The 24,613-nt window shown below is 55.4% G+C and overlaps 8 protein-coding genes and 1 non-coding gene across 9 annotated transcripts; 4 read left to right on the top strand and 5 right to left on the bottom strand.

Moving 5' to 3' along the window:
• Nucleotides 1-1,739: 1,739 nt before the first annotated feature.
• On the top strand, nucleotides 1,740-3,250 carry C8A04DRAFT_31717 (glycoside hydrolase family 30 protein; the record flags this gene model as incomplete). The annotated part of the gene is made up of 2 exons (XM_062781851.1): nucleotides 1,740-2,568; nucleotides 2,637-3,250. The coding sequence occupies 2 exons, from the start codon at nucleotides 1,740-1,742 to the stop codon at nucleotides 3,248-3,250; spliced, it is 1,443 nt and encodes a 480-aa protein (XP_062634112.1).
• A 962-nt stretch (nucleotides 3,251-4,212) lies between these two features.
• Nucleotides 4,213-5,909, top strand: C8A04DRAFT_39653 (major facilitator superfamily domain-containing protein; the record flags this gene model as incomplete). The annotated part of the gene is made up of 3 exons (XM_062784668.1): nucleotides 4,213-4,564; nucleotides 4,640-5,256; nucleotides 5,337-5,909. The coding sequence occupies 3 exons, from the start codon at nucleotides 4,213-4,215 to the stop codon at nucleotides 5,907-5,909; spliced, it is 1,542 nt and encodes a 513-aa protein (XP_062634111.1).
• Nucleotides 5,910-6,287: 378 nt separating this feature from the next.
• C8A04DRAFT_t123 lies at nucleotides 6,288-6,381 on the bottom strand. The gene has a single exon. It is a non-coding gene; the product is annotated as a tRNA-Ile (tRNA).
• Nucleotides 6,382-8,459: 2,078 nt separating this feature from the next.
• On the bottom strand, nucleotides 8,460-10,673 carry C8A04DRAFT_14650 (heterokaryon incompatibility protein-domain-containing protein; the record flags this gene model as incomplete). The annotated part of the gene is made up of 2 exons (XM_062778180.1): nucleotides 8,460-8,744; nucleotides 8,835-10,673. 2 exons carry the CDS (start codon nucleotides 10,671-10,673, stop codon nucleotides 8,460-8,462), a joined length of 2,124 nt encoding a protein of 707 aa, XP_062634110.1.
• A 783-nt stretch (nucleotides 10,674-11,456) lies between these two features.
• On the bottom strand, nucleotides 11,457-13,347 carry C8A04DRAFT_39651 (uncharacterized protein; the record flags this gene model as incomplete). The annotated part of the gene is made up of 5 exons (XM_062784667.1): nucleotides 11,457-11,668; nucleotides 11,707-12,037; nucleotides 12,113-12,783; nucleotides 12,843-13,004; nucleotides 13,035-13,347. 5 exons carry the CDS (start codon nucleotides 13,345-13,347, stop codon nucleotides 11,457-11,459), a joined length of 1,689 nt encoding a protein of 562 aa, XP_062634109.1.
• A 666-nt stretch (nucleotides 13,348-14,013) lies between these two features.
• Nucleotides 14,014-14,628, top strand: C8A04DRAFT_14684 (uncharacterized protein; the record flags this gene model as incomplete). Its single annotated transcript, XM_062778192.1, has 2 exons — nucleotides 14,014-14,355; nucleotides 14,446-14,628. The coding sequence occupies 2 exons, from the start codon at nucleotides 14,014-14,016 to the stop codon at nucleotides 14,626-14,628; spliced, it is 525 nt and encodes a 174-aa protein (XP_062634108.1).
• Nucleotides 14,629-15,293: 665 nt separating this feature from the next.
• C8A04DRAFT_14677 (uncharacterized protein) lies at nucleotides 15,294-16,547 on the bottom strand (the record flags this gene model as incomplete). The annotated part of the gene is made up of 1 exon (XM_062778190.1): nucleotides 15,294-16,547. One exon carries the CDS (start codon nucleotides 16,545-16,547, stop codon nucleotides 15,294-15,296), a length of 1,254 nt encoding a protein of 417 aa, XP_062634107.1.
• Nucleotides 16,548-18,138: 1,591 nt separating this feature from the next.
• Nucleotides 18,139-21,741, top strand: C8A04DRAFT_31712 (uncharacterized protein; the record flags this gene model as incomplete). Its single annotated transcript, XM_062781850.1, has 4 exons — nucleotides 18,139-18,390; nucleotides 18,461-18,726; nucleotides 18,776-20,618; nucleotides 20,713-21,741. The coding sequence occupies 4 exons, from the start codon at nucleotides 18,139-18,141 to the stop codon at nucleotides 21,739-21,741; spliced, it is 3,390 nt and encodes a 1,129-aa protein (XP_062634106.1).
• A 444-nt stretch (nucleotides 21,742-22,185) lies between these two features.
• On the bottom strand, nucleotides 22,186-24,469 carry C8A04DRAFT_14664 (uncharacterized protein; the record flags this gene model as incomplete). Its single annotated transcript, XM_062778186.1, has 4 exons — nucleotides 22,186-22,332; nucleotides 22,423-22,908; nucleotides 22,958-24,324; nucleotides 24,391-24,469. 4 exons carry the CDS (start codon nucleotides 24,467-24,469, stop codon nucleotides 22,186-22,188), a joined length of 2,079 nt encoding a protein of 692 aa, XP_062634105.1.
• Between the last annotated feature and the right edge of the window lie 144 nt (nucleotides 24,470-24,613).

The raw sequence follows: 24,613 nt of genomic DNA, 5'->3' as shown, positions 1-24,613 counted from the left end.
GTTAATTTGCGAATTTGCGCCATCGCGCTTACGAGGGGTGTGTCAGGGAAGAGGGTGTTCACACTATAGTCTGAAATCGAACCTTTGTTACAAACTACGATGAAGAACACATAGTAACTCTCGATCTTGATCGCCTGCAGTTTCGGATTACCCTTTTCGGGTTCTCCGTCTCTGAGCAGAGTTCCCGTCCGGCTTGGCCTCGGTCCTCGGCTCCGCATTGTTGTCACCGATCGGGGGGTAAAGAGAGGAGTGGGTCGCTGAGCGGGGCGGGAATTTAGGGGCTTGGGCGCCCGAGTGGCACGGGACGCCGGCTGAAAGAGCTGAGAATGCGATGCGGCGTCGCCTCCAGGCTCCGCGGCCTCCGGGTTTCCAGCTGAACGCAATTATGGACTGTGGTTTGACGGTTCGAGGGTTCTAAGTAATCCGTGGATATGGTATTTCCTGGCTTCGGCGCATTTGTCCAAGCTGATCTTCCTTGATCCCCCACTCAGGTTGCAAATTATCGCCTGATTGGCAGGTCAGCGCGGATAGCTAACACGGATCACAACACAAAAAAACCGGGGGACCTGATTGAAGATTACCGGCGCAGGCGGGGTGGATCTCAGAAATCGAAAGTCATCGCTTGAAAAGTAAACCACACAATGGAGCCACTCTCCAGGAGGCTGGAAATGCCATAGGCGCGCCTGACGCGCGACGTTGCCATTACGACTGTACGACGCTTTCGACCCGGTCGGCGGTTTCGATTTCCTGGATGCAATGGGTGGTCCTCAATTGACCCGCCGGTTGTGCTTGAGGAACTTTGTCGACGGCAGCGAGTTCATGCGAGTTGGAGTAAGGTCCTGAAGTTCCAATCAAGATACCGGGGGTGGACCGTTACAACGTCACTTGGTCTTTGAGCTGCCGTAATAGGCCTGGTAGCTGGGTCCTTGCGAGACATGCTTCACATCGTGGTCTGTCCGTGGTGGTGGAAAGGAAAGGGGGGGTAATACGTTAGCGTTGTTAGGGTACGGTTGAGCCCCTCAAATGCCATTTTGCATAATACTAATGTTTTGGCCCGGAATTGCTGTCATGGAGATTTGACCAAATCAACAAAAATTCCCTTTTTGGGCCGTCTCATGACCCCATTTCCAGGTCTGCCCTATGGGGCCCTCATTGGCCTGATGTTTGATTTTACGGCGCCGCACGCGCCCTCGGCCAAGATGTCAGGGGCCGCGCCGTTTCACGGCGAAGTGGCCGCAACAAGCTATTGATTACTCAGAGCCAGGGTAGCTGGGTTCTTTGTAGTTTGTAGCTCTAGGCAGCACTCTACGGGACGGTGCGTTTGTTCGATGTCTCCTTAAGGTTGCATCCTACCCCAAGAAACAGGGGTAAAGTGGAAGAAAGACCCCGGGAAAGGACCGACTCGAGACAACAAACCACCAACAAGCGTGGCGGAATTGAGCATTCGACGACATCCACCACCGGCACGTTTTCTCTTTCCCGGGTCGCAGAAAGCGTCGACCGAGGCCTGTTCTAGAACCTCACACTCGGGATATTGTAATACGGGATCTTCGCAGATCTTAGCGGACGCTAGCCTCAGCCTTGAGAGACGCGACGTATAAGACGTCGACACGCCGTCTGCTTTTTGTCTCATGTCACATCTCGACGCCAGCCAGGCAGGACAACCACAACCGCCTCTTGAGCCGACAACAACACAACCCTCTGCACTCAAAGGTAGAAAGACACTCATTTTCTTCGCCATGCTATCATCAACCCTCGCCATCTTGGCGGCCGCGCCCACCGTCTGGGCTGCCGCTACTCTCCGCGCCCGCGCTTCGCCCCAAGCGTTCGCCTCCAGCAGCGATGGCTCCCACAAGCTCTCGGAAATCGACGCCCCCGTCAGCGGTACCGGTGATGCGGGTGGCGCCTCGACCTGGAAACTCTCAGTCAAAGACCAATCCGGCAAGAAACAAACCATCACCGGCTTCGGCGCGACCGTGACCGACGCCACCGTCACCGTGTTCAACTCCCTGTCTTCCGACAAGCTGTCCGACCTGCTCAACGAGTTGGTGACCCCCGCCGGCGCCAACTTCCAGCTGCTGCGGCACACCATCGCGTCGTCGGATCTGTCCGCCGACCCGGCATATTCGTACGACGACAACGGTGGCAAAGCCGACACCGACTTCAAGTCGTTTGGGCTGGGCGACCGCGGCACGGCGATGGCGCAGATGCTGAAGAAGCTCAAGGGCCTGCAGTCGGATCTCACGATTCTCGGAACGCCGTGGAGTCCGCCCGGGTGGATGAAGCTGAACGGGGTGCTCATGGGCAACACGCAGAACAACAACCTCGACCCGAACCATGCGGGGGATTTTGGAAAGTACTTGGCCAAGTACCTGGATGCGTACAAGTCTGAGGGGGTGGACATTGATGCGATTACGATTCAGAACGAGCCGCTGAACAGCCGCCCGGGGATGCCGACGATGTATGTGTTTGCGGATGAGTCGGGGAAGCTGATCCAGAACAATGTTGGCCCGGCGTTGAGGGATGCGGGTCATAAGACGACGGTGTGGGCGTATGACCACAACACTGGTAGGTTTCCCCCTGCTCCCCAGATCACGGACCTGTTGGGGTGAATCATAAGCTAATTTTCCACCCAGACAAGCCGGAGTACCCCCAAACAGTCCTCGACGAAGCCTCCGAGTTCGTCAACGCCGTCGCATGGCACTGCTACGCCTCAAGCCTCGACTGGGGCGTCCTAACCGACTTCCACAACAAGAACCCCAACGTCGACCAGTACATGACCGAGTGCTGGACGTCCTCGCAAACCGGCTGGTCCCAAGCCGCCGACTTCACCATGGGGCCCCTGCAAAACTGGGCGCGCGGCGCGATGGCCTGGACGCTCGGCTCTGACAAGAACTTCGGCCCGCATCTGTCGGCTAACGACGGGCCGTGCACGACCTGCCGCGGGTTGGTGACGGTCGACACGGCGACGGGGAACTATAACTTTGAGGTGGATTATTACATGATGGCGCAGTTCAGCAAGTTCATGCCGAAGGGTGCGGTCGTGCTGGATGGTACCGGTAGCTACAGCTATGGTGATGGGACGGGTATTCAGTCGGTTGCGTCGGTTAACCCGGATGGGAGCAAGACGGTGGTGATTGAGAACAAGTTCTCGAATGATGTGTATGTCACAGTTTCGCTGGAGAGTGGCGCGCAGTGGAGCGGGTCGGTTTTGGGTAATGCGGTGGTGACTTGGGTGTTGCCGGCTTGAGTGGTGGGAAGCATAATGGATGGTTATGAGTAATCGGGGGCTGGGAATCCGAGTTTGATGTCTTTTTTTTCTTAATTTCATGTGAATAGCCAGGACAAGTCTGTTGTGGAACTTGTCAGTACATACATACCTAGAAACAAAGTGGGATACTTGTGTTCTGCTGTTCAAAACAAGTAAAGCTTTGCTCAATGGCCGTTTTGTTCGTCTTGTGATCATAAAAGAGTCAGCAAAGGAACTCCCCCCCCCCCACATCCGAGCTCGACCGGCCCGACGGATATCGAGGCAAATACCCCATTTCCATACCCGGGAAAGGGAGTCGGAAGCTTTCCCGGTCGGCACATGCGGTATTCCCGGGTTTTATCCAGCGGTCGCAGGGTACTCCACATCGGCTCTGGCCCCCTGAACCCGCAACACAACCCCGAGAGCGCACGGTTTTGTTCACCACTTGCATGTCATCCCCCTCCTGTTTTCTCAAAGGGCGTGCGTGTCGTTTGGGCTTGGCCCGAAGCCGAGATCCCTTCCTCCCCGCTTCCATGGGTCCACTTTCACTCCCAATGCCGAGAACGCGAACTTTTTTTTTTGTTTTTAGTTCCGGCGTCGGCGTGGGCGGTGAATCATTGATACGGATGACAAACTGCGACGGCCATGAATCCTTAGTTTGGTTTGGGCCTTTATGCAGGTTGGATTTCCTGGAAACATCACCGGTTTGGATGGTTTGGTGTTTTCCGCGGAATTGTCTGAATTGCAGTGGATCGTGCAATTGTTCGCAGTGGGTTCTTTATGAGTCTTTCATGTTTAAAACGTCGTGACCCGTAATTTCATCCACGAACATTATCAAACCACTCGGCACTCACAAGAAACGCCGAGATTTCCAAGCGAGCGGACAAAACGAGGCATAAGTTATATATGGCATGGGAACACTTTAACAGGAACTGTCACAAACATCATCGGCAACCCTGAAGATGGGTCTCAACAAGGAGACGGACGTCCACCGGCCCGGGCCGGACAGCGAGTCCTCGTTCTGGGCCGAGACCGGGCCCGACGAGAAGCGGAGCGGCGAAAACACTGGACCACATCCGGGTCTCGCTGACACGAAGAACGATGATGGGAGCGACCTTTCACCAGCTGAGCTTGAGGATGGAAAACAACAGCGGCATGCACATCAAACCGATGACGTTGATCACGACGATGAAACCGGCGACGGAGACGGCGTACTCTCCCGGGTCGCCAGCCGAGTCATCACCAAAGTCACGACCAAATCCAGCTTCAACCCAGGGCCACCCCCCAATGGAGGACTCCAAGCCTGGACAGCCGGTGCGTATTAACTCTCACTCACAGTCCCCAATCACACACCACCATCAGCATCATACGACTGACTCACCCCCCCAGTCGCCTGCACCCACATCGTGGTCATGAACACCTGGGGCATAGTCAACTCCTTCGGCCTCTTCCAAACCCACTACACCACCTCCCTCTCCCGGCCCCCCTCCGACATCTCCTGGATCGGCTCCCTGCAAATCTTCCTCCTCTTCTTCGTCGGCGCCGTCACCGGCCGCCTCACCGATGCCGGCTACTTCCGCCCCGTCTTTGCCCTCGGCGTCGCCCTCAACCTCATCGGCATCTTCACCGCTTCCGTCGCAACCCAGTACTGGCACGTCGTCCTCGCCCAGGGCATCTGCATGGGTCTGGGCAACGGGTGTTTGTTCTGTCCGTGTATCTCGACGGTGTCGACGTATTTCTCTACGCGCCGAGCGCTGGCGATGGGGATGGCCGCGTGTGGGAGTGCGACGGGCGGGCTGGTGTTTCCGAGTATGGTACGGCAGTTGTTGCCCACGCAGGGGTTTGCGGCGGCGATGCGGGCAATTGGGTATGTGCAGGTCGCGACGTTTGCGGTGGCGTTGGTGGGGTTGAAACCGAGGATTCCGGCGAGGCGGACGGGGGCCTGGGTGGAGTGGAAGGCGTTTGCGGAGGGGGAGTATTCGTTGTATGCTGCGGGGAGCTTTTCGGTGAGTGTTTGTTTAAGTGAAGGCGGGGGGTGATTATTGTGTACGTGAGAAAAGAGGGTTTACTGACGGGAGTGATTTAGTTCTTTCTCGGGTTGTACTTTGCCTTCTACTACATCTCCTCCTTCAGCCGCGACATCATCGGCATGGAGTACACCTCCAGTCTTAACCTCCTCCTCGTCATGAACGGCGTCGGCATCCCGGGCCGCCTGCTCCCGAACCATCTCGCCGACCGTTTCGGCACCATCAACATGTTAATCCCCTCCGCCGGTCTTGCCGGCATATGCGTATTCTGCTGGATGGCCGTGAATTCCACCTCTGGCTTGTACGTCTGGTGCTGCTTCTACGGCATGCTCGCGGGCGGAATCCAGAGCCTGTTCCCAGCGGGCGCTAGCAGTCTGACCACGGACCTGCGGAAATCCGGAGTTAGAATGGGCATGTTATTTACGATTGTCAGCTTTGCCACGCTAGCCGGGCCGCCGATTGCGGGCGCCATCATCACGGCCGGGGGCGGGTCGTATTACGGGGCGCAGGCGTTTGCGGGGGCGTCGTTGTTGCTTGGGATGGTGCTTATGGTCGCGGCCAGGGTGGTGAAGGTGAGGAGGCTCAGACGGGACGGGGAGCTGACAAAGAGCGGGTGGAAGGTGAAGGTGTAAGTGTTGCGGACAAATTTCCTTTCAGAGCATACCTAGGTAGGTAGTTACCGGGCCGAACGAAAAGGAGCCGAAATGATTCAGGCGCCCGGAAAGTAATTTTAGCTGGCATTATTGAGCCGAAGTGCAAAACGGGCATACCCCATAATTAGACGAGAACCCATGAATTTATGAAGTTAGGAACGTCGTTGGGGTGAACAACGACTGGTCAGGGGGTCGCTGGCCCTTGTCAACACATTGGGTACTGATTGTTAACCCGGTGATACACCGCGCACGACGGAACAGGAGAAACAATGCAGTGAAACTGACAGACTCGGAATTTTACTGTACTTCAGCTCAAAAGGGGGAGAGGGGAAAAAATGGGGAAAATGCAAAAGTAAATGCCCAGTAACAGGATTGAACTGTTGACCTTCGCATACCATTTACAGGTTTCCCGGTATTAGTACGACGCTCTAACCAGCTGAGCTAACCGGGCTTGGGTGATGAGAGTTGGCCTGATTTTCTCTGCTTAAGAAGCCAGGGCTGTATGCTGGTGGTACCAACAGATTTCCGTAACCCCTGGCGTTCGCTCCAAGGGTGAGCTTTTGCTGTTTCTTGTTTCCTTACTTGGAGCTTTTTTTTTTTTTTTTTTTTTTTTTTTTTTTTGACAAATGTGATCATGCTCCCGGTTCGATGCATCTCAGTTGCGGTCTTTTGTTGATGGGTTATCCGGTGACCTGCAAAAAAAGCGTAACAGCTCATTACTCCGAACTCGATATCTACATTTATATCATTGCAGCCCTTAGTACCGCGAAACCCGAAGTATATTCATAGGTACTTAGTTATCCTAAATACTGTGGGAGGGAAAATGCTTCCCCAGGTTAATTATAACCAAGAATAGGAAACACAACGAAATGACACTTGGTCGTTGATTACTCGGATTCTTTCGTCCTAGATCTAATTATGTACAAACTCCTACACTTCTATATTACAATAAGACCGATACACCCTTTAGCCACCCTGGTTTATGCCACTGCTGACATCTTTCCTACCCTAGTTTCCAGGTCCAATGACAAATATCGTGGTTCAATTTCTACCCCCGCCCAAGCCATGAATACCGTTGTCCAAACCACAGCCACCCAAGCGATGATCCGTCAAGGTATTACAGAGGTCATACTCATGGTCGGAGTTCGGTATCAGGTATACAAGCCAACGGCAAGACCCGAACAATCCGCTTCCGCCCCGTTTTTCGTTGTTCTTCCTTCAGTGCGTTTTTCAAAGCCATATTGAAGAGCAACGTCCACATACCCACGGTACCATGGATCCCCAACGTTCCCACTGTCCGCATATTCCACCCGTTCAGTGGTAATGGCAAAATCTCATAAAAAGACGCGCCAGCCCCACGGAACCGTAGACGCTTCACGGGGTATGGCGTATCAGGCCCGGGCCGAGTGTAGGGATCATAGATATATAGAGTGCGCAATCTGGGATGTGCCACCAGCATGTCCTTTTGGTAACTGTCCGCGAATTGCCCACAGCCCTCGCCATATGTCGGATGGGCTCCTGGCAATCCTCCCACAAAAGCGTCCCAGCACAAGTGGGGCGTCCACACCGCCACCATCACTTCAACATGTGCCAACGCCGCGGGCAGCAACCGTGGGCCTCGTACCAGTCTTCCGGTCTCGTCTGGCCGTCGATTGTCCAACGACAGAGAATAACGCAGAGGAATGGTCGGGATCAGATCCGCGTGTATATCTGAAGGCCCTCCTTGCATTGAAACGTGGGAATTCCGGAAGCAAACAACGCCCCCTTTCGCAGATGCAGTCCCGTGTAGATCCACCCACCCACGCGGGCTCCCCAGCCGCTGCTTCAGCAGCAACATTTCCTCGCGTGCCTCACGGCACGAAGCTGCGATGTTGTCCACCGTTCGAGAAAGGCCGGGATATCGGACAGTTCCCTGATGCGATTTTCTTCGTCGGGCTCGGAGCACCTGGAAACCCAGTACGGGTGAAGCAAGGGAACGCTGGGGAACGGTAGGAATTGGGCGTTGTATAACTCTGGGTGTAATTTCTGGTCGGCGTAGTAGGCCGACGACAGGGGCGCAAAGAAGGCCTGGATTCAGATGAGGCGGCGCAGCTCGTACGGCAGCTCGGGGAAAAGGGTGAAGGTGCGTTCGGGCATGACGGAGGCGATGCCAGAGGTTGCCAATAGTCGCCAGTGGTTGCCAGCAGTTGAGGGTTCGGAAGTGAAGTGAAGGCGAGCTCAGGAATGTCCAGGCTAGGCTGCGAGATGAGTGACTGATGTTTCAGAAAATACGGTCTGGGATGCCGGTGAAATTATGTCATCTGGGGTTTGACGAAGAGAATATTAATGCGAAAAGAGGGTGGAGGTTCGAGACTTAAATACTCGGGCGGTATCGGCTTTGTTTTGCGTATGCATGACAGACTAGCGCAGCACAAAGGGCTTGTACACAATCCACAAGCCCGTCGGGGTGCTTGTTACGTCAAGCCCCTGTTCTTTTCTCTGTCAACAAGATGACGGCAACACAGACAAAGAGAACCACCACCAAATAGCCTACACAATCCTAACCTTCTTCATCTCCCTCTGCTTCCTCGCTCCCTTCCCCTCCCAGCTCCCGTCGTAGTCCTTGGCCAGGCCAATGCGCTCATACACCTCCCCGACTTCCCCGGTCCCTTCAAGGCGCCGCAGCACCAACCAGTACCCCGTGTTATCCACCTGCATCACCCGCGCACACACCACTTCCCCTTCTCCCTCCCACAGCCACTGTCCTTTCTCATCACACAACTTGACATCCGGCACAAACGTCAGTGGCTCTTGCCCTGGCTCTCGCTGCACAAACTCATCCTCATCATCCTCCTCATAATCATCCCTCTTCCCCTTCTTCCCCTTCTTCTTCTTTTGCCTTCCAATATCTCCAAACCTCGAAACCCCAAACGACCCCAACCCCAATTTCCCCTCCACCGGCCCCTGCTTCCCATCCTTCGCCACATCCCCAATCCTCTTCCACGCCTTTCCAGGCACCATATACCCATCCGGCGCTACACAAGCCCACGCCACAACACACGGACACTCCAACACCAAAAACGACGCGTCCCCTCCTAGTTTTACACTCCCTCGCACATCCTCCCCCGCGGGCACAGTAACCAACTCTATGACCTCCGCGCTAATTTCAGTCTTTGCATAAGCAGGTGGACCAGCTAAATCAACCAAAAACCGCACCGGCGCATCAACACCCGCCCACGACCACGAGGGCGCAGGCCGCGGGTCGAGTATACTGATCCGTCCAGGCTGGGTGATATTGCCACGTTCGAAGAGTAACGCGAGAGGGAGGAGGTCGCGCCAGATGCCTGCGTGGTAGGTCGTGGTTGTGCTATCGGGGGCGTGGAGGGCGAGAGAGGTTAGCATTTCGGCGGCTACGCCGGAGAAGGCGGGGAGACGGTCGGAGGAGAAGGTTAGGCTGCGGTGGGTGTATTCTTGGATTAGTTCTTGCCAGCGGGATAGGAGTTTGGCGTGGCGTTTGGAGGGTTTGGATGCGTTGTTCTTTTGGGACTTGACGAGGGAAGCGGAGCCGACGTGGAGAGCGGCGTAGTGGGAGACTTTGGGCGGGAGCTCGGCGGTGGTGTTACGGCTGAGGTAGCTGCCCATGTGCTGGGACTCTAGCTTGATACCGCCGCAGTCGCAGTCTAGGGTCTGCATGCACTCCCAGAAGAGTTCCTGCGGGCCGAAATGCAGGACGCGGGGGGCGAGGAGACGCTCTTGGTAGCCCCAGGCGCGGGAGAGTAATGGGAGCGAGGATACTTGCCGCAGGGGGTCGGCGTAGGGGGAGAAATCCGGGTGGATGGGTTTGAAACGGAGGGATAGCCGAAGGTCCTGGCGGAGTTTGGCCGCTTCGGGGAAGAGGATGTCGAGCGTTTCGGCGTCTTCGGGCTCGTCGGCTTGGATCCAGACTGCTTGGCGGGTGCGGAAGATGCCGCTGCTGGGGGAGGAGGAGGCCGTGGCGTAGACGGTTAGCCAGGAGTTGCGGTAGACTGAGGCCATTCGGCTGGCTTCGTGCTCCCAGTCTGAGGCGCTGTCTTGCAGGATGCAGAGGGAGTCGATCCAGAGGTAGTGGATCCCCAACCGACGGGCGATGACCACGGCGTCGCGGAAGGTTTGGGGGAGGTCGGCTAGGGCGATGCCGACTTTGTGCGCGGCTAGGTTGGTGGTTACTGTGGTCAAGGGGTGTTCACCGCCCCAGCTGTGCGACAGCGAGATGTACTTCCCTTCCTGGCCGGCTGCTGTCTCGACCAGTTTGATACCCTCCTCACTGTCCCCATTCAACCCTTCCCCCAAATCCAACACCCTCGTCGGCAACACCGCGACCCCATCTCCCCCACACAGCTTATGACCCCCCATACACTCCCCAATCCACCCCCGTGCCCTCTCAAAACTCGCCTCCGCCTTCGTATCCCCTCCGGTCTCATACGGCTGCGGCTGATCGACCATAAACCACCGATACTCCAATTCCACGGCCTCGTTGCGCTCGGTATCCCGCAAAGACCCGTTCGGGTCAGCATACACGCGCATGCCGCGGGAGCCGGTGAAGCGGAAAGTGGCATCTTCGCCGAATTGCGCTTCGAGGTCCGGGATGAGCCAGAGCAGCCCTTCGAGCATGTTGGCGCAGTAGGGGCAGCCGTCGTCGGCGTGGGATTTGATTTCGGGGAGGTCGGACCAGCGCTCGGAGCGTTGGCCCCGGCAGAGGCCGCAGTTGGGGTCGCCTGAGGACATGGTTTACTTTCTGGAGTTGTTGTTCTTATGTAGGGAGTGTTGTGAGAATTGAATTCGCGGGTTTGTTTTGACATGAGACATGGAAATCGTGAGATAAATATCTGCATGTATGTACAGGGGTCGGGCTATAGACGTCCCGCGATTACGAGCTAACCACGAAAGGATCACCTGCATGAGGCTGAAGCCTCTGAAAACTCAACAACACGAGATAGTTATTCTCAATTCACGACTTCACGTGTTCCAAATGTGATGTTCATGGGAGGAGAAGAATAGCCCCATGCTCAAAGATACATTAAGTAAGGCTCACGGGCCGTAAAGAGAGACTGGAATAGATTAATTATTGGGTAGGTACCTTGACCATTTCCCGAGTAAATATTATAGGTAATTCGACCTCGTACCCACATTTACCGTGATTCGTGAATGTCACGCACATGAACATGACCCAACTTTGTTCTCAACGAAACCCAAGAAACCAGACATCAATAAGTCATTTTAAGCTAGAACACGGCGGGACTGTGCTTCATATAAAAACCGTTGTCTTGAAACCACCAGACGCCGATAACTCCTATCCTATCTATCTCAACGTCTGGGGACTGGCCCCCTTTGTTTCGTTGTAATTACCTTGCATTAGGTACCGTTTCCGTTTCAACAGAAACTAAACTTCCAGACTTATCAAAGACGCCCACTTATTTCCGAGGGAACCCGCAAATAAAATAGCAGCAGATAAAAACCCTAGAGTACAATGCCAAACTCCCTCTCACCACACTTGGATCTTGGTACACCCTAACCCTGCTGCTGGCGCCGCCGCTGTCCAGCAGCAGGCGTAGTAGTGTTATTACTAGTGGTGTTGTTGTTCCCCGAGCTGGCCACAGGCCGGGAGGAAGTAGACGACACTGCCGCAGGTCGTTCAGGCAAACGCATCGTCGTCATGCCACCACCACCACCACCGCTGGTTCGGGGGCTGGTGGGCGATCGCAGTAATACTCGGGCTGATGCTCCGCCCCTTCCGCCTTGGGTTTGTGCGTGGTGGCACTGGTGCGGGATGGGGTTGAGGTGGTCGCCGCGCCGCCTCTTCCGCTCACGGCTCCTCCTCCCCTCCCGCTGGAAGGACCTCCTCCTCTCACGCTGGAGACACCTCCTCTCCCGCTTACTCCCGCTACTCCTCCTCCCCTTCCTTGGGCCGTGGGGGCTGTTCCTTGTCGTGTTTGTGGGGCGGTGTTCGTGCCCGTGGAAGCCGTGGACGCTGGCTGTACATATGCCGGCAGCACCAGCGCTTCAGGAGGACAAGCCTCAGCAAAACGGTCATAGGTAACCTGATTCGGAGGCTCCGCTCCCTTCCGAAAAGCCTCCTCCCTGATATTGATCTACGCATCGGTGTAATCTCTACGGGCCCCGCCCGCCGGGCCGTAGGAGTCGTGGCACCATTTCAGCCAGTACACGAACCGAGTCCCGTGGCATGTTTCGGGAAGCTTTTTGATGCACCCCGCGAGTTCCTTGAGTAGTTCATCGCTGTCTCGGCGGTCCCGCCGGGTACTGGTTCGGTCGAAGTCATAGAGGAGAGCGCTGATATGGAGTGTGACGGCTAGGAGGATACCGCGGATGGTGCTCATGGCGGAGGCGACGCCGGCCTGGCGACGGAACTCGATGGTGCCTTTTTCGTAGAGCGGGCAAAAGTTGGTTGATAGCTTCGCGGTCCAGCCGCGAGAGGTCTCCCCGCCTTTGATGGCATCGACAAGTTTGGACTCTGATACAGCCGCAAGTCGGTCGATCTTGGAAAAGAGCGGCGTCCACCCTTGGTTGGAGACGGACATGTCTTCGGGCCCGCCAAAAGCAGTGCCGTTTGGCAGGGCGTACTCATTCCAGGAACGGCTCTGCGGCACGAGGCGGGACAACGCATGCTCCCAAAAGTAGGTTCCTTTGGCCGTCTTGACAATCTGATCCAGCGTGTAACGGCTTTGTCTGGTGGGCCCGGGTTTGATGTGGACGTGGAAGCCGCAGAGGTTGTCGGTCCAGAAGTCGAACGTCTTACCAAGAACGTCCCAAACCGCATTGATCTCCCGTTGCCACTGCTCCAATACCGACATGAGTGGCGTAGTGAGTTCGATGCCCCCTATAACTCATTAATACTATAATCAGCATATTGAAAAGGTTGACTGTCGCTATACATACACCACTTCCTTGCTTCAGCATCCGAGCCGATCTGGAGCCAGTCGTCTCGCAAGCTGATATCCGGGTCGCACCGCCATCCGTAATCCTCGCCCAAAACGCCGGCGATAGTTTTTGTAACGGCCTCATTAACCCAGCGCCGCTGCGACGCTTTGACGGTACCCTCTGCGTCGTTCCAGAGGTCAAGGTCCTAACGCTGCCAGTGCAGTGGCAAAGAAGAAAAGTTCGATCGTTTCTTTTCTCTCAGCGCAGCTTCCACGCTGGGTTTCAGCTTGATGTAAACCTCAATTTCGGCCATGAATTGAGGCAACGGGGTGTTGGCGGCGCCGGCCCCGGCGGTTGCTGCATTACTGCCCGTGCGGGTATTTGCGGTGTTTGTAGTATTGTTCCTGGCGTTCCCAGCGTTCCCGGTGTTTGTGGCATTCCCAGCCCTTCCGTTGGTGTTTCTGGCTGTTCCGGTGTTTCCGGTGGTGTTTCCAGAGGTGTTTCTGGGAGTTCTGGCGCTCATTGTCGTCGGTTAGGAAGCTTGGCCCGTTGCACTGTTGAAGTTGGTTGTTGATGGTGTCGAAACAGCTACGATGTCTGGAGTTAAGGTATTTAATAATCAATAACCAGTCATACAATGCACGCTCGACGCCAGCATATTCATTTCCCATCATCAAAGTGGGATAGTTCCACAATCTACATGCTGCTGAAGGCCCTCTGGCCTCGGACTCAGGTGAAACCAGAATTCCCCACGCAACGAAACAGCACTAATTATAATTACCGAAAATCGAAAATCGACCCAAACTTGTCGTTTTTGGTACTCAATAAAGAAGGTATCAAAGTAAACAAATTGAACTAGATATAATGCGGTTTATAAATATTTATCAGCTAGATTCTTTTCCCACGGTATAATTATTGGTGTTATTTCTTGTCTGGTGGACGATTGAATACGGAGTGTTGTACCACTTTAGGTAATTACATAATTCTGTGAAACAACAGATAGGTGAGCTTCATTCATTGTACCAAAGCAACCTCCTTCCCCGGGACGACCAGCTGGCTTAACCTAGTGAAGGCCTCCAAACCCGTCCTGCTGGATGCCTAAAATGGTGGTCTGTACACAGTGGATCATATCCGCGGAAACAAAACGGTGAAGACTACCAACCTTGGGTTCAGTTGACGGAAAATAAAAATGTGTTCGCCAAGACTGCAGTGCCTAGCGCTCCGCTGTACTCCATATCGTGGTGGCCTTATTATCTGCCAGCTCCTCCTTGACATTGTCCGAGCTTTTTTTCCCTCATGGTTCCCCAAGGCCTCCACTCCTGAACAGGATCTCGGACCTTTGACGGTGGTGCTAACCAGGCTTGAAGGGAAGACTGAAGCTGTCGGCGAAGATGTCAAATCGATTAAGAATGTTGTTCAGGGCCCCACCCCTGAGCCACAGGAGTCGATTGTCGAGCTCGTTTCTGATGTGAGGACAGAGTTGCGCGAGACGGCTCTTGAGCGCAGGAACCAGCACGAGCAGCTGATGGCCGTCTTGCAAGAGCTACCGACTCGCGAGGAAGTTCTTCAGCAGACGAACCAGTACGAGCATCTTATGACCGTCGTGCAAGAGGTTCGCGAGGACGTCCGTGGTCTGAGGACCGACGTCCAAGCCCTTGTGAAACGCGAGGATGTTCAGGATGCGACATCGAAAGGTGATCAGGTCCTCCAAGTCCTTACCAAGATGCTGGACAGGCTCCCAGAACCTGTTTCTGCCTTTCCCAAAGCCCCGGGAACAGGGATGCATGGGCCACCCAGCGGCTAGTGGGGTAGTCGCTGAAGTAGCCGCTGGCTAGAGGCGCCGGCCTTCCACCGCTCCCCGAGGAGTGGTGGGGGTCTCTCGCAAGAGAGGCCCCCCAGCGACCAGCTCGCACCTTATCGTGGTGCTGGGGTTCAGTACCCTTGACAGGGGAAGCCAAGACGAGCTGCTTTTGTGAGTTCCCCTTCTTGCACTCAATCCTGTACTTCGTCGTCTTGTCAGAGGGCCAGCTGCACTTGACTCCCTTTACAGGATTGCGGCATTGCCTCCATGTTGGTCTGCTTCCACGAGTCGTTTTCTAGCCGCGTTCCAACCGTCCCCAGGCCGTATCCCAGCCCTTCTCAACAACCAACGTTTCTCTTTCGCATCCTCAGCTTGACCCTCAACTCCGTACTGTCTCTCCCTTCCTTTGTCCGCGGCCATTGGTTCCTATTGACAGATTTCCGATCCAATCTCGTCAGACACCTTCACACTCGCCGGTCAGGGACCTCTGGGGCAGTGGATAAGCTCGCAGCAAGGCTAACCAGGGATCAAAGGATGACTTGGGGGTGAGATACTTGGGTGGACACTTTGGCGATGATGGGCAGCTCTTAGCAAAAAGACGAGTGAAGTGTTTTGGCGGTCTACATGCAGTAATATACGGAGTCCTCCTCTATGTACCTAGGCGCTGTTCAATCCAGGGTGTGCAGAGAATACATCAAGCATCCGACACGACGCCATGCGTACCATGGCTCCTGATCAATGATTCCTCCATCTCTCTCCAAGTTCTCCTTATAGAGTTGCCACTCAGTAACTTGCGCCTTTTGGAGTTTGCCTGCCTCACACCGTTTTCCTCGTCCAGTCTCGATTTCTCGTTCCCGTTCTTGGACCTCCGCCTCCCTCCACAATTTGTGTATCATCCCAGCCCCACACATGTCCTCCCTTGTTCTCGAGGTTCGCGAAGACCTGTTTACAAGGTTGTGCCATTCTGGATCGTGCGGGGATCGACACTGTCCAAGGTTATGCCACCGGATAACTTCGATGGACCACTCCTCGCGTTCGCTGGGACGTCGTTGATTGAGCTTGGACCCGAACTTTCGAATTATTCGGCTTAATGTTGGAAAGTCCCTCAAGGCAACACGTATATAATAGTCGGTGAAACAAACGGGGGACGACCGAATCTTCGTTCCAGAGGTTAGACGGAAGGGACTTGAGCACTCCTCGTCGCCGCCTAATTCAGAAATGATACTGGCCTTAAAGTGACGGCACACCAGGGAATCTTGGAATAGTCTAATGAAGGCTCTCAGTGATCGCGCGGTTCCCCTTTCCCCATCGCCCTGAATCACCATGGTGCCACGGAGATAGAGGTTGTTGCCGATGATCTTGGCACGCCAAAAGGTCGTGACAATCTCACTACAGAAGGGAATACGGTGGGTCACCTCAATGTCCTGCAAAGGCGGGCCGTGAAGAGCCCCGTAGAGATAGCGGTTTGTGACAAGCCGGGCCCAGGAATATGTGAGGTTAAGTGACAAGGTCGACACGCACTGACGCATGACACGGCCTCGGTCACGACGATCCCGATTCCACCAACATGGTCCGTCGTAGGTCTTGAAGCAGTTGTATTTCAGCGTCGCGCGCCATCGATGGAGGCAGGCGCAGCCGTGGCAAAAGTAGAGCCTTGGGTTATCTTGCTCAAGCCACTGGAGCAGTGTTTCTCTGGAGGGTGCGGATAGCTGGGCGGCGGCCGATTTAGGAAAATGCTTGAAGAAAAGCCCGCGGCAGGTTAGGGCGAACGCAATGGCTGATTCTGGCGGAAGGTGCTTCAGGATCATGTCCACGAGCTCGGAGGGGATGTTTAGGGTGCATCGTTTCTGGGCTGATAACCTCCGCCGGTATGCCGGGACAAGAAACCGAAGCTCGCGAAGCCGCAGACAAATGTGATCCATTTGCCGAGAAAAGAGTTGTCGATGGTGTTGTAGGTGTTTGGAAACGTCGAAAGAAGATGGAAAACGGCAAGGCGAATGGATTGCACAGACAAACCCGCATCGCATCGCAGCCAGGAAACCGACGAGAGCGTTTCCGGAAACATGACATCAGAACCCGCTCCGAGTCCAACGCACGCACCTCTTTATATATATGCAGCCCTCCTCACCTCGTATATTACCTCAGGTCCGCCGCTTTCTTCGCTTCATCACAACTGTTAAAAGCCACTCAGGCGCCAGTCTTGTGACACCTGTACTGATTACAGGATATTTCATCCCAGGTATACAGCTTCCCGAATTGGAATAAAACGGGTAAACAAGACCACTAAACGGTTAAATGTGCAGATTCAAAGGTTATTAGCGAGGACCCCATTATACACAGGACATATATAATTATATAAGTAGTACAAAGCGATTACAATTCGGAAGATAACTGCTGGCTGCAACTGCGTAAACCTGCTTGCATGTTGTGTCAAGGCCGTTGATGTTCGTATGGAAGTTCGGCCGACCTTGCCATCTCTTAGTCCCAAATCCCAACAAATCCCAATACGGTAATTACCTACAACGCCCGGAAGCTCTAATTATTATGAAGTACAGACCGGCTCCTCGCGTGCCCTCTTACCAAATACGCAAAACCACACACAAAACAGCCCATACAGAGCAGATCACAGCGTCTTCCCTATCTTCCATCGCAACCTTTTCTCCCCTCCACAACGCACATCTTGCCGCCCACACACGCGAACTCACGCTGGGCCCAACCCGGACCCGAGGTAAGTTTCTCTGGCTCGCAGACAAACCCCACCGGCGTCCTGGTATGTAGCGAGTCCAGCCGGCCCACCGGCCGTTCTCGCCGAGATCTTGGCAGGCTTGGCTCGGGAGAAATGTGCGTGGCCAAGCGGGGTTCTCGAACGTCTTCCGGGTCTTCGGCATGGGAGTCTCGGCGTAGAAGTCTCGGCACGGAAATCGCGGGTAACGCGGGTAGGGTTGGAAAAGGGTTGTCGGTTGTCCTTAGAGAGGTTGGAGATTGCCCCTGCGTTGGGAGATGACGACATGTTTGCCACTTCAGTTTCTTCAGTTTGAGACCACGGTGGGAGTTGTTTTATATCGAATTCAGCGGGTGAAAGCAATGGAAGAAATGACGATGCCGAGACAAGCCAGGAGGAATTCCCCTGCCATTCTACCCCAAGTCTCCAAACCATTTGTGCACATTCCATACACCAAACCGACACCGAGCTCCATCGCCAAGCATGCCGAGAAGGGCCAAGAATGCACAACCACGAGGAAGTTTTGTCGAGGAGCAAATCGAGAGCAAGTAGAACGTTTTTGTGACTGATAAAGAACTGGGCGTGGCAAGCCTCGCATGCAGGCCAAGACAGTTCCCAGGGATGTCGTTGTCATAAAAGTTGGGGGTGGAATGGTATATGAGATGGGATTTCCCCGAGCCTGGCGTTTTAGAACAATCCAAGAACAACCAAACCTCGTTCTGTTGTTCAACTTCATCACAGCAATAGCCTCCATCATAACATCGTTACTCACCATTTACCTCAACATCACCATGGCCAAAGAAAAGTCCAAAGCCTCCCCCCTGCACATCTCAGGCCAATCCAACCACCCCCTTTCCCTTCCCGCGCACGCCCTCACGGCCACGCAAGTCGCTTCCGAGCTGAACGCCGACATCCTCTCGGGCCTCTCCCCCGCCGAAGCCAATGCCCGACTGGAGCGCTTCGGTCGCAACGACCTGGGTGAGGACGAAGGCGTGCAGCCGCTCAAGATTGTTGTTGCTCAGATTGCGAATGCTATGACTTTGGTAACTGTTCCCATTTCTGTTCACCGTTGAAAATAGATAAAGGGTGCTGATGTGAATGTCGGGGTATTAGGTGCTCATCTTGGCGATGGCGGTTAGTTTTGGGATTCAGTCGTGGATTGAAGGCGGGGTCGTGGCCGCGGTGATTATGTTGAATATTGTGGTTGGTTTCTTTCAGGAGTACTCGGCTGAGAAGACGATGGACTCGCTGCGGTCGCTGAGCTCGCCGACTGCTACTGTCGTTCGCGGGGGTGAGGCCGTCGTGGTTCCGTCGGGTGACGTAGTTCCGGGTGATCTGATCGAGGTCAAGATGGGAGATACCATTCCTGCTGATATCCGGTTCGTCTCCTTTTCTCACCCAACCCAAGAATTCTGCTAACATCATCAGCCTCCTCGAAACCAAAAACTTCGAAACCGACGAAGCCCTCCTCACCGGCGAATCTCTCCCCGTCCGCAAACACGCCCTCACCACCTTCCCCTCTCCCACCGGCCCCGGCGACCGCCTCAACATAGCCTACAGCTCCTCGACCGTCACCAAAGGCCGCGCGAAAGGTATCGTCTTCGCAACAGCAACCTTCACCGAAATCGGCGCCATCGCATCCGCTCTCAACCAAAAGGACCACCCGCGCGTGCGGCCCGTCAAACGCAAACCTGACGGCCATGCTGGTCCGCATCGGTATCTAGAGGCGTATACCTTAACGCTCGGCGACGCCATCGGCCGGTTTCTCGGGGTCAGCGTCGGTACGCCGCTGCAGAGGAAACTGAGTAAACTGGCCATGGTGTTGTTCGGCGTAGCCGTGGTATGCGCAATTATCGTGCTCGGCGCAAATGCGTTCCACACCAGCCAGGAAGTAGTCATCTACGCCGTAGCCACAGGCCTGTCAATGATCCCGGCTTCGCTGGTGGTCGTATTGACGATTACGATGGCGGCGGGGACCAAGAGGATGGTGCAGCGGAATGTGATTGTGCGGAATCTGAAGAGCCTAGAAGCGTTGGGGGCGGTGACGGATATTTGTAGTGATAAGACGGGGACGTTGACGCAGGGGAAGATGGTGGCCAGGGGGGCGTGGGTGGCAGGGTTGGGGACGTTTACGGTGGAGTTGACGGCTAGTGAGCCGTTTAACCCGACGAAGGGGGTGGTGAGGTTTGATGAGAGGGAGCCGTGTGAGATTGACTTTGGCTCGTCTCAGGGGGCCAACACCATCACCAACGACAACGCGGACGAAAAGCCCTCGGCCACGACGTCCCCTAGCGATCTCATCGCTGGAAGCAAATCTCGCCTTCAGGAGTTCCTCACTGTGGCCTCGCTAGCCAACGTAGCCACCGTCTTCGAGAAAGAGAACACCTGGGTTGCGCGGGGCGATCCAACAGAAATCGCCATCCAAGTCTTTGCCAGCCGTTTTGGGAAGAACCGACTCAACCTCACCTCGAACAAGCCCCCTGGCCCACACACCAAGGATACGACCCAGGGTACGGATAGCAAACCAGAATGGCTTGACATCGCCGAGTTCCCCTTCGACAGCGATATCAAGCGCATGAGCGTCCTCGTCCAACACACCCCAACCAATACCCACCATGTCTTCACCAAGGGCGCTGTGGAGCGTGTCCTGGACGTCTGCACGCACTACCACACCTCTGACGATGACCAAGACCAAAACACCCCGCCAACCGAAATAACCGATGCTTTCCGAGACCAGGTCCTGACCAACATGTCCGCTTTAGCCTCTCTCGGTCTGCGTGTCCTGGCTCTGGCTAGTCGACCTCTTCCTGCTTCTTTCCTCCCCGGTACTACTTCCCCTGACGACGACGACGACGACAACGACGCCAAGAACAACACCACACTGGATTCCCTCCCCCGTACCCCCCTCGAATCCTCCCTCACCTTCCTCGGCCTAATCGGCCTCTACGACCCCCCGCGCCCCGAATCCGCCCCGGCCGTGCACCAATGCCACGAAGCCGGAATCGCAGTGCACATGCTCACCGGTGACCACCCGGACACGGCACGGGCGATCGCACATGAGGTCGGGATCTTACCCAGCACCAAGGCTCTCGGGAGGGTGAGAGGGGAAGTGGCGCGGGCGATGGTTATGACCGCGGGGGAGTTTGATAAGTTGAGTGATGAGGAGGTGGATAAGTTGCCGGTGTTGCCGTTGGTTGTGGCGAGGTGTGCGCCGGGGACGAAGGTGAGGGTTGTGCAGGCTTTGCATCGAAGGGGGAGGTTTGTTGCTATGGTGGGTTTCTCCTCCTTCTTCCCCCTTTTTTTTCTCTTTTTTTCTATTATATTTTTGTTTTGTCTTCACAATGCTAAGACATAAGTAACGCCAGACCGGCGACGGCGTAAACGACTCCCCCTCCCTCCGACACGCCGACGTGGGCATAGCCATGGGCCTCTCCGGCTCCGACGTCGCCAAAGACGCCTCCGACATTGTCCTCACCGATGACAACTTCGCCTCCATCGTCTCCGCCATCGAAGAAGGCCGCCGCATCTTTGACAACATCCAAAAATTTGTCCTGCACGTCCTCGCTGAGAACCTCGCGCAAGCCGGTACTTTGCTCGTCGGCCTGGCCTTCAAGGATGCTTCGTCTTTATCTGTCTTCCCCTTGGCCCCTGTGGAAATCGTCTGGATTATCATGATCACTTCCGGCTTACCAGACATGGGCCTCGGCTTTGAACGCGCCGTGCCCGATATCATGCGGCGTCCGCCACATTCCCTGCGCACGGGTATCTTCACGGCTGAATTCCTTGTCGACATGGTGGTATACGGCCTCTGGGTTGCAGCCCTGTGCCTAGCCAGCTTCGTATTGCGCGTCTATGCCTGGGGCGGTGGCCAACTCGGCGAGAACTGCAACGATCGGTTCAACCAGGGGTGTGAGACGGTGTTCCGGGCGCGGGCGACCACTTTTGCATGTCTGACGTGGTTTTCGCTGTTTCTCGCCTGGGAGGTGGTTGATGCGAGACGGTCGTTTTTCCGCATGCAGCCGGGGAGTACGAAGTATTTCACGCAGTGGTTCCACGATGTGTGGCGGAACAGGTTCTTGTTTTGGGCTGTTGTGTTTGGGTTTGTGTCGCTGTTCCCGACGCTGTATATCCCGGTCATCAACCACGTCGTGTTCAAGCACACGGGGATTAGCTGGGAGTGGGGCATCGTGTTTGTCGCGGCCGTGTTGTTCTTCGCCGGCGTTGAGGCGTGGAAGTGGTCTAAGCGGGTATTTTTCCGTCGCCAGGCGCGAAGGGCCGCCGGGGGCAACGGGAAAGCGTGGAAGGACTTGGACGTTGAGGAGCGGGTGTTTGGCGACTATCTGAGCGGGTATGAGAGTGGCGAGGCTGTTGTGTCTGCTAACGGTCGTGATTGACTACGAAGGGGCAGGAAGCCCCAGGTGAAGGAGAACTGTGTCGTGGAAACGAGGTGTATTGAACAGGTGAGCGCAGGTGTTTTGGTGGAGCGGATGGAAAAGGGGGGGTCAAAAGGTAAGTCGAGCCGTATTCGCAGGTGCATAGGTAAAACGATTATTGTTGTGACAATGGGCCGAGACCTGTCCAGGCACAGTGTATTAGATAGCCGGTCAGGATATCAATTTCTTGTTCAAACAGAATCCCTGCGCGTATTAATTACCGAGAACCGCCTGCTCTCGACTGAACGTGGGCCAGTGTGATGGTATCGATCGTGTCCACGTCTCTACCCCCGGACCGACTCAGTCATCACGCCCAATTTTGCGAGAGTTGGGCGGATGAAGTAGTACTAATGGCGCAATACAGCATTAGCGGCGCCCGCCTCGGTGTAGTAACGAACCATATCGCTAGTTAACCGAAATTGTACTTACTTGCGAACCATAAAACCCAGTGATGGCGGTTCCAGGCTCACTGCGAAACACCGCGTTGCTGACCAGCTCCCAGGAAGCCTCTCGGCCCCTTGACTCACACGATCTTCCCCAGTTGGTGGAGATCTAAACAGCGTTAGCCGCGATCGCGATGCTACTTGACACAACAATACAATCATGAAGTGACGTTGAGGCCGTGTTGGGGACAAACCGTACCTTCACTGCCGTGAGCTCTGGTACCGCTGGCGGCCAGCCTGGCCCCTGGGATGGGCCTCTGCAGTGCTGTTCGACCTCGATCTGATCGATGACCTCGCCCCCGGGCCCGTCGATGGCGAACTCGACGACATCTGTAAGGTCGTCGTCCTCATGCCGGCCAAACATGCGGCATTCTACAGGAACGTCAACGTCAAATGAAAATTCGATACGGCGCAAGGCGTCGCTGCAAAGCCTAATCTTGGTCAGATGGCGAAGATATATGCCGCCGGGTCCACCGAAGCACGTCCAAAACAAGGGCCGGAATCCCCTCCAATATCCTAGGCATGGTCGCTGGCTCAAGAAGAACGCCTCATTTAAATTTATTGTTGTCGGCGGTAGAGCGGGATACCAGATGCCCATGTGCCGTACCTGTGACGTCTTGTCGTTGGTGCTGGCGGACTGCAAGGGCTTCTCCTTGGGAACGGCCAGCCCTATCACTTTCAATCCCTAGTTTTTGTTAGTAGGATGTCATTCCTTTGATGAGTTCGTTTCTTACATCAAATACAAGCTCGAGAGCAGTGAGAGAAGGCCCGCATGCTAGTCGCTCTGTTTTAGGGACGTCCTGCACCCACCCAAGCCATCCATCGACGGGTCCCTCCTCGCTGTCGACACACTGGATACCGTGAATTCCAGACATGCCGACGGAGATGTTGAACCCCGAGAGCTTGTTAGGTAACCGAACGGAATAACTGTTGAACTCGCCGAATCCGAGCCGCAAAACAGACCCCGTTTTGGGCGACACCAGCGCGATACCGGCAACATACTCCGACAAACCCATACGTATGGTAGAAACCGATACTCTGGTAATGTCTGCCGGGACAGCCACTCGGCGAACGTATCGTGCGCGCGTTCCCATTCTAAATGAAGAAATCGCGCCCGGTGTATCAGTCACAACATCCCCCCCAACAAAAAGCCAGGACTTGAGCTGCTTTTCCCACTCAGCAGGGCCCCCCGGTGGCACTGGCAGCATGTAGGCAGGGTCGTGTTCGGTCCAGTGAAGCTCCAGCAATGGGACAACACCTTGAAGCAATTCCCAAATCCGCTCTCGGTTCCGTAGCCCCAGCGGCAGACGAGAAGCCGCGGTACGACGGTACAAGTAACGCCAATCAAAAGATTCTCCGCGTCTCTCCTGGTGGGCGTCACGGGCTTCAAAAAACCACGATCGCTCAGCCGCAGGGCCGTCAAATCGAGACGCCCAAAACTGCTGACTGTGGAAGATGGGCCAAAACGACCGGGTCGCGAGGCGGGCCTGCAAAACATCTCGGGTCTGTAGACGCACGGCAATGGCCAAGCACATCTCGGGGGGGAGCACGGCAAACGGATCGTGGCCTCTTGTGTCAGCGGTCATCCCGAACCGCAAAGAAGGTGGAGCAGAAGGAGGGTATTCTGCTGGAGCTTCGCCCAATATCTCCCTGGCTTCCAAGCTCGAGCGCGGGTCGGCGCCGTACGGGGGCTCTGCGGCCGCCTCGGCAAACTCACGGGGTCCGAGCAACCGCTCCCACGGGAACCGGGTATCCGTTGCCGCGAAACATAACCCGCCGAAGTCGTGGCCCCAGTCCAGTTTCTCTGATGCGTCAGTCTCTGCGAGCGACGCGCAGGCCTCCCACAGCCTGTTGAGAGGGACCACAGCGGGGTAGCACGTCCGCTGGAGAAGCCACCAGCAAGAGTCGTGGAAGGCGAACCCGCGTTTTGAATGACGCGTACCACCTTTTATGGAGAAGATCTGATCGGCTAGAGGGTGATCGTAGCCGGGATCGTCCCAGCGAGCCTCAGGGTTATGAGGAGCTGTAAAAGGGGCCGGGGTCTGCAAGCTACAGCATCCGACGCCAGTCAAGCCGAAGTCTTCCTTTGACATCGAATATACTAAATTTTGGGACTCCTGTCAGAGGGTTATGAAGTGGACCATGTTGGGTTCGCGAGTTCACGTACCTGCCCGAAATTCTCCCGTCCATGTCCCCGAGCTGTTCAACACCCATCCGCACAACGGGCAATGGTGAAACCAGCTCATGTTGAAATGATGCTAGCGTAGCCCAAAGCTCCGGGCACGTTCATTAAAGAATGATCAACCCTCCCGAGTCCTGACTCCTACACGCAAAGTCGTTCGCCGTTGAACTGTTGGTGATAGACGGTCAAGGTTGAGATGATACCAATT

This window comes from Dichotomopilus funicola, assembly GCF_033296635.1.
Source record: "Dichotomopilus funicola strain CBS 141.50 unplaced genomic scaffold C8A04scaffold_71, whole genome shotgun sequence".
Taxonomy (NCBI): Eukaryota; Fungi; Ascomycota; class Sordariomycetes; order Sordariales; family Chaetomiaceae; genus Dichotomopilus; species Dichotomopilus funicola.
Note: the sequence above shows the minus strand (reverse complement) of the source record. Positions and strands in the feature narration are given on the sequence as shown.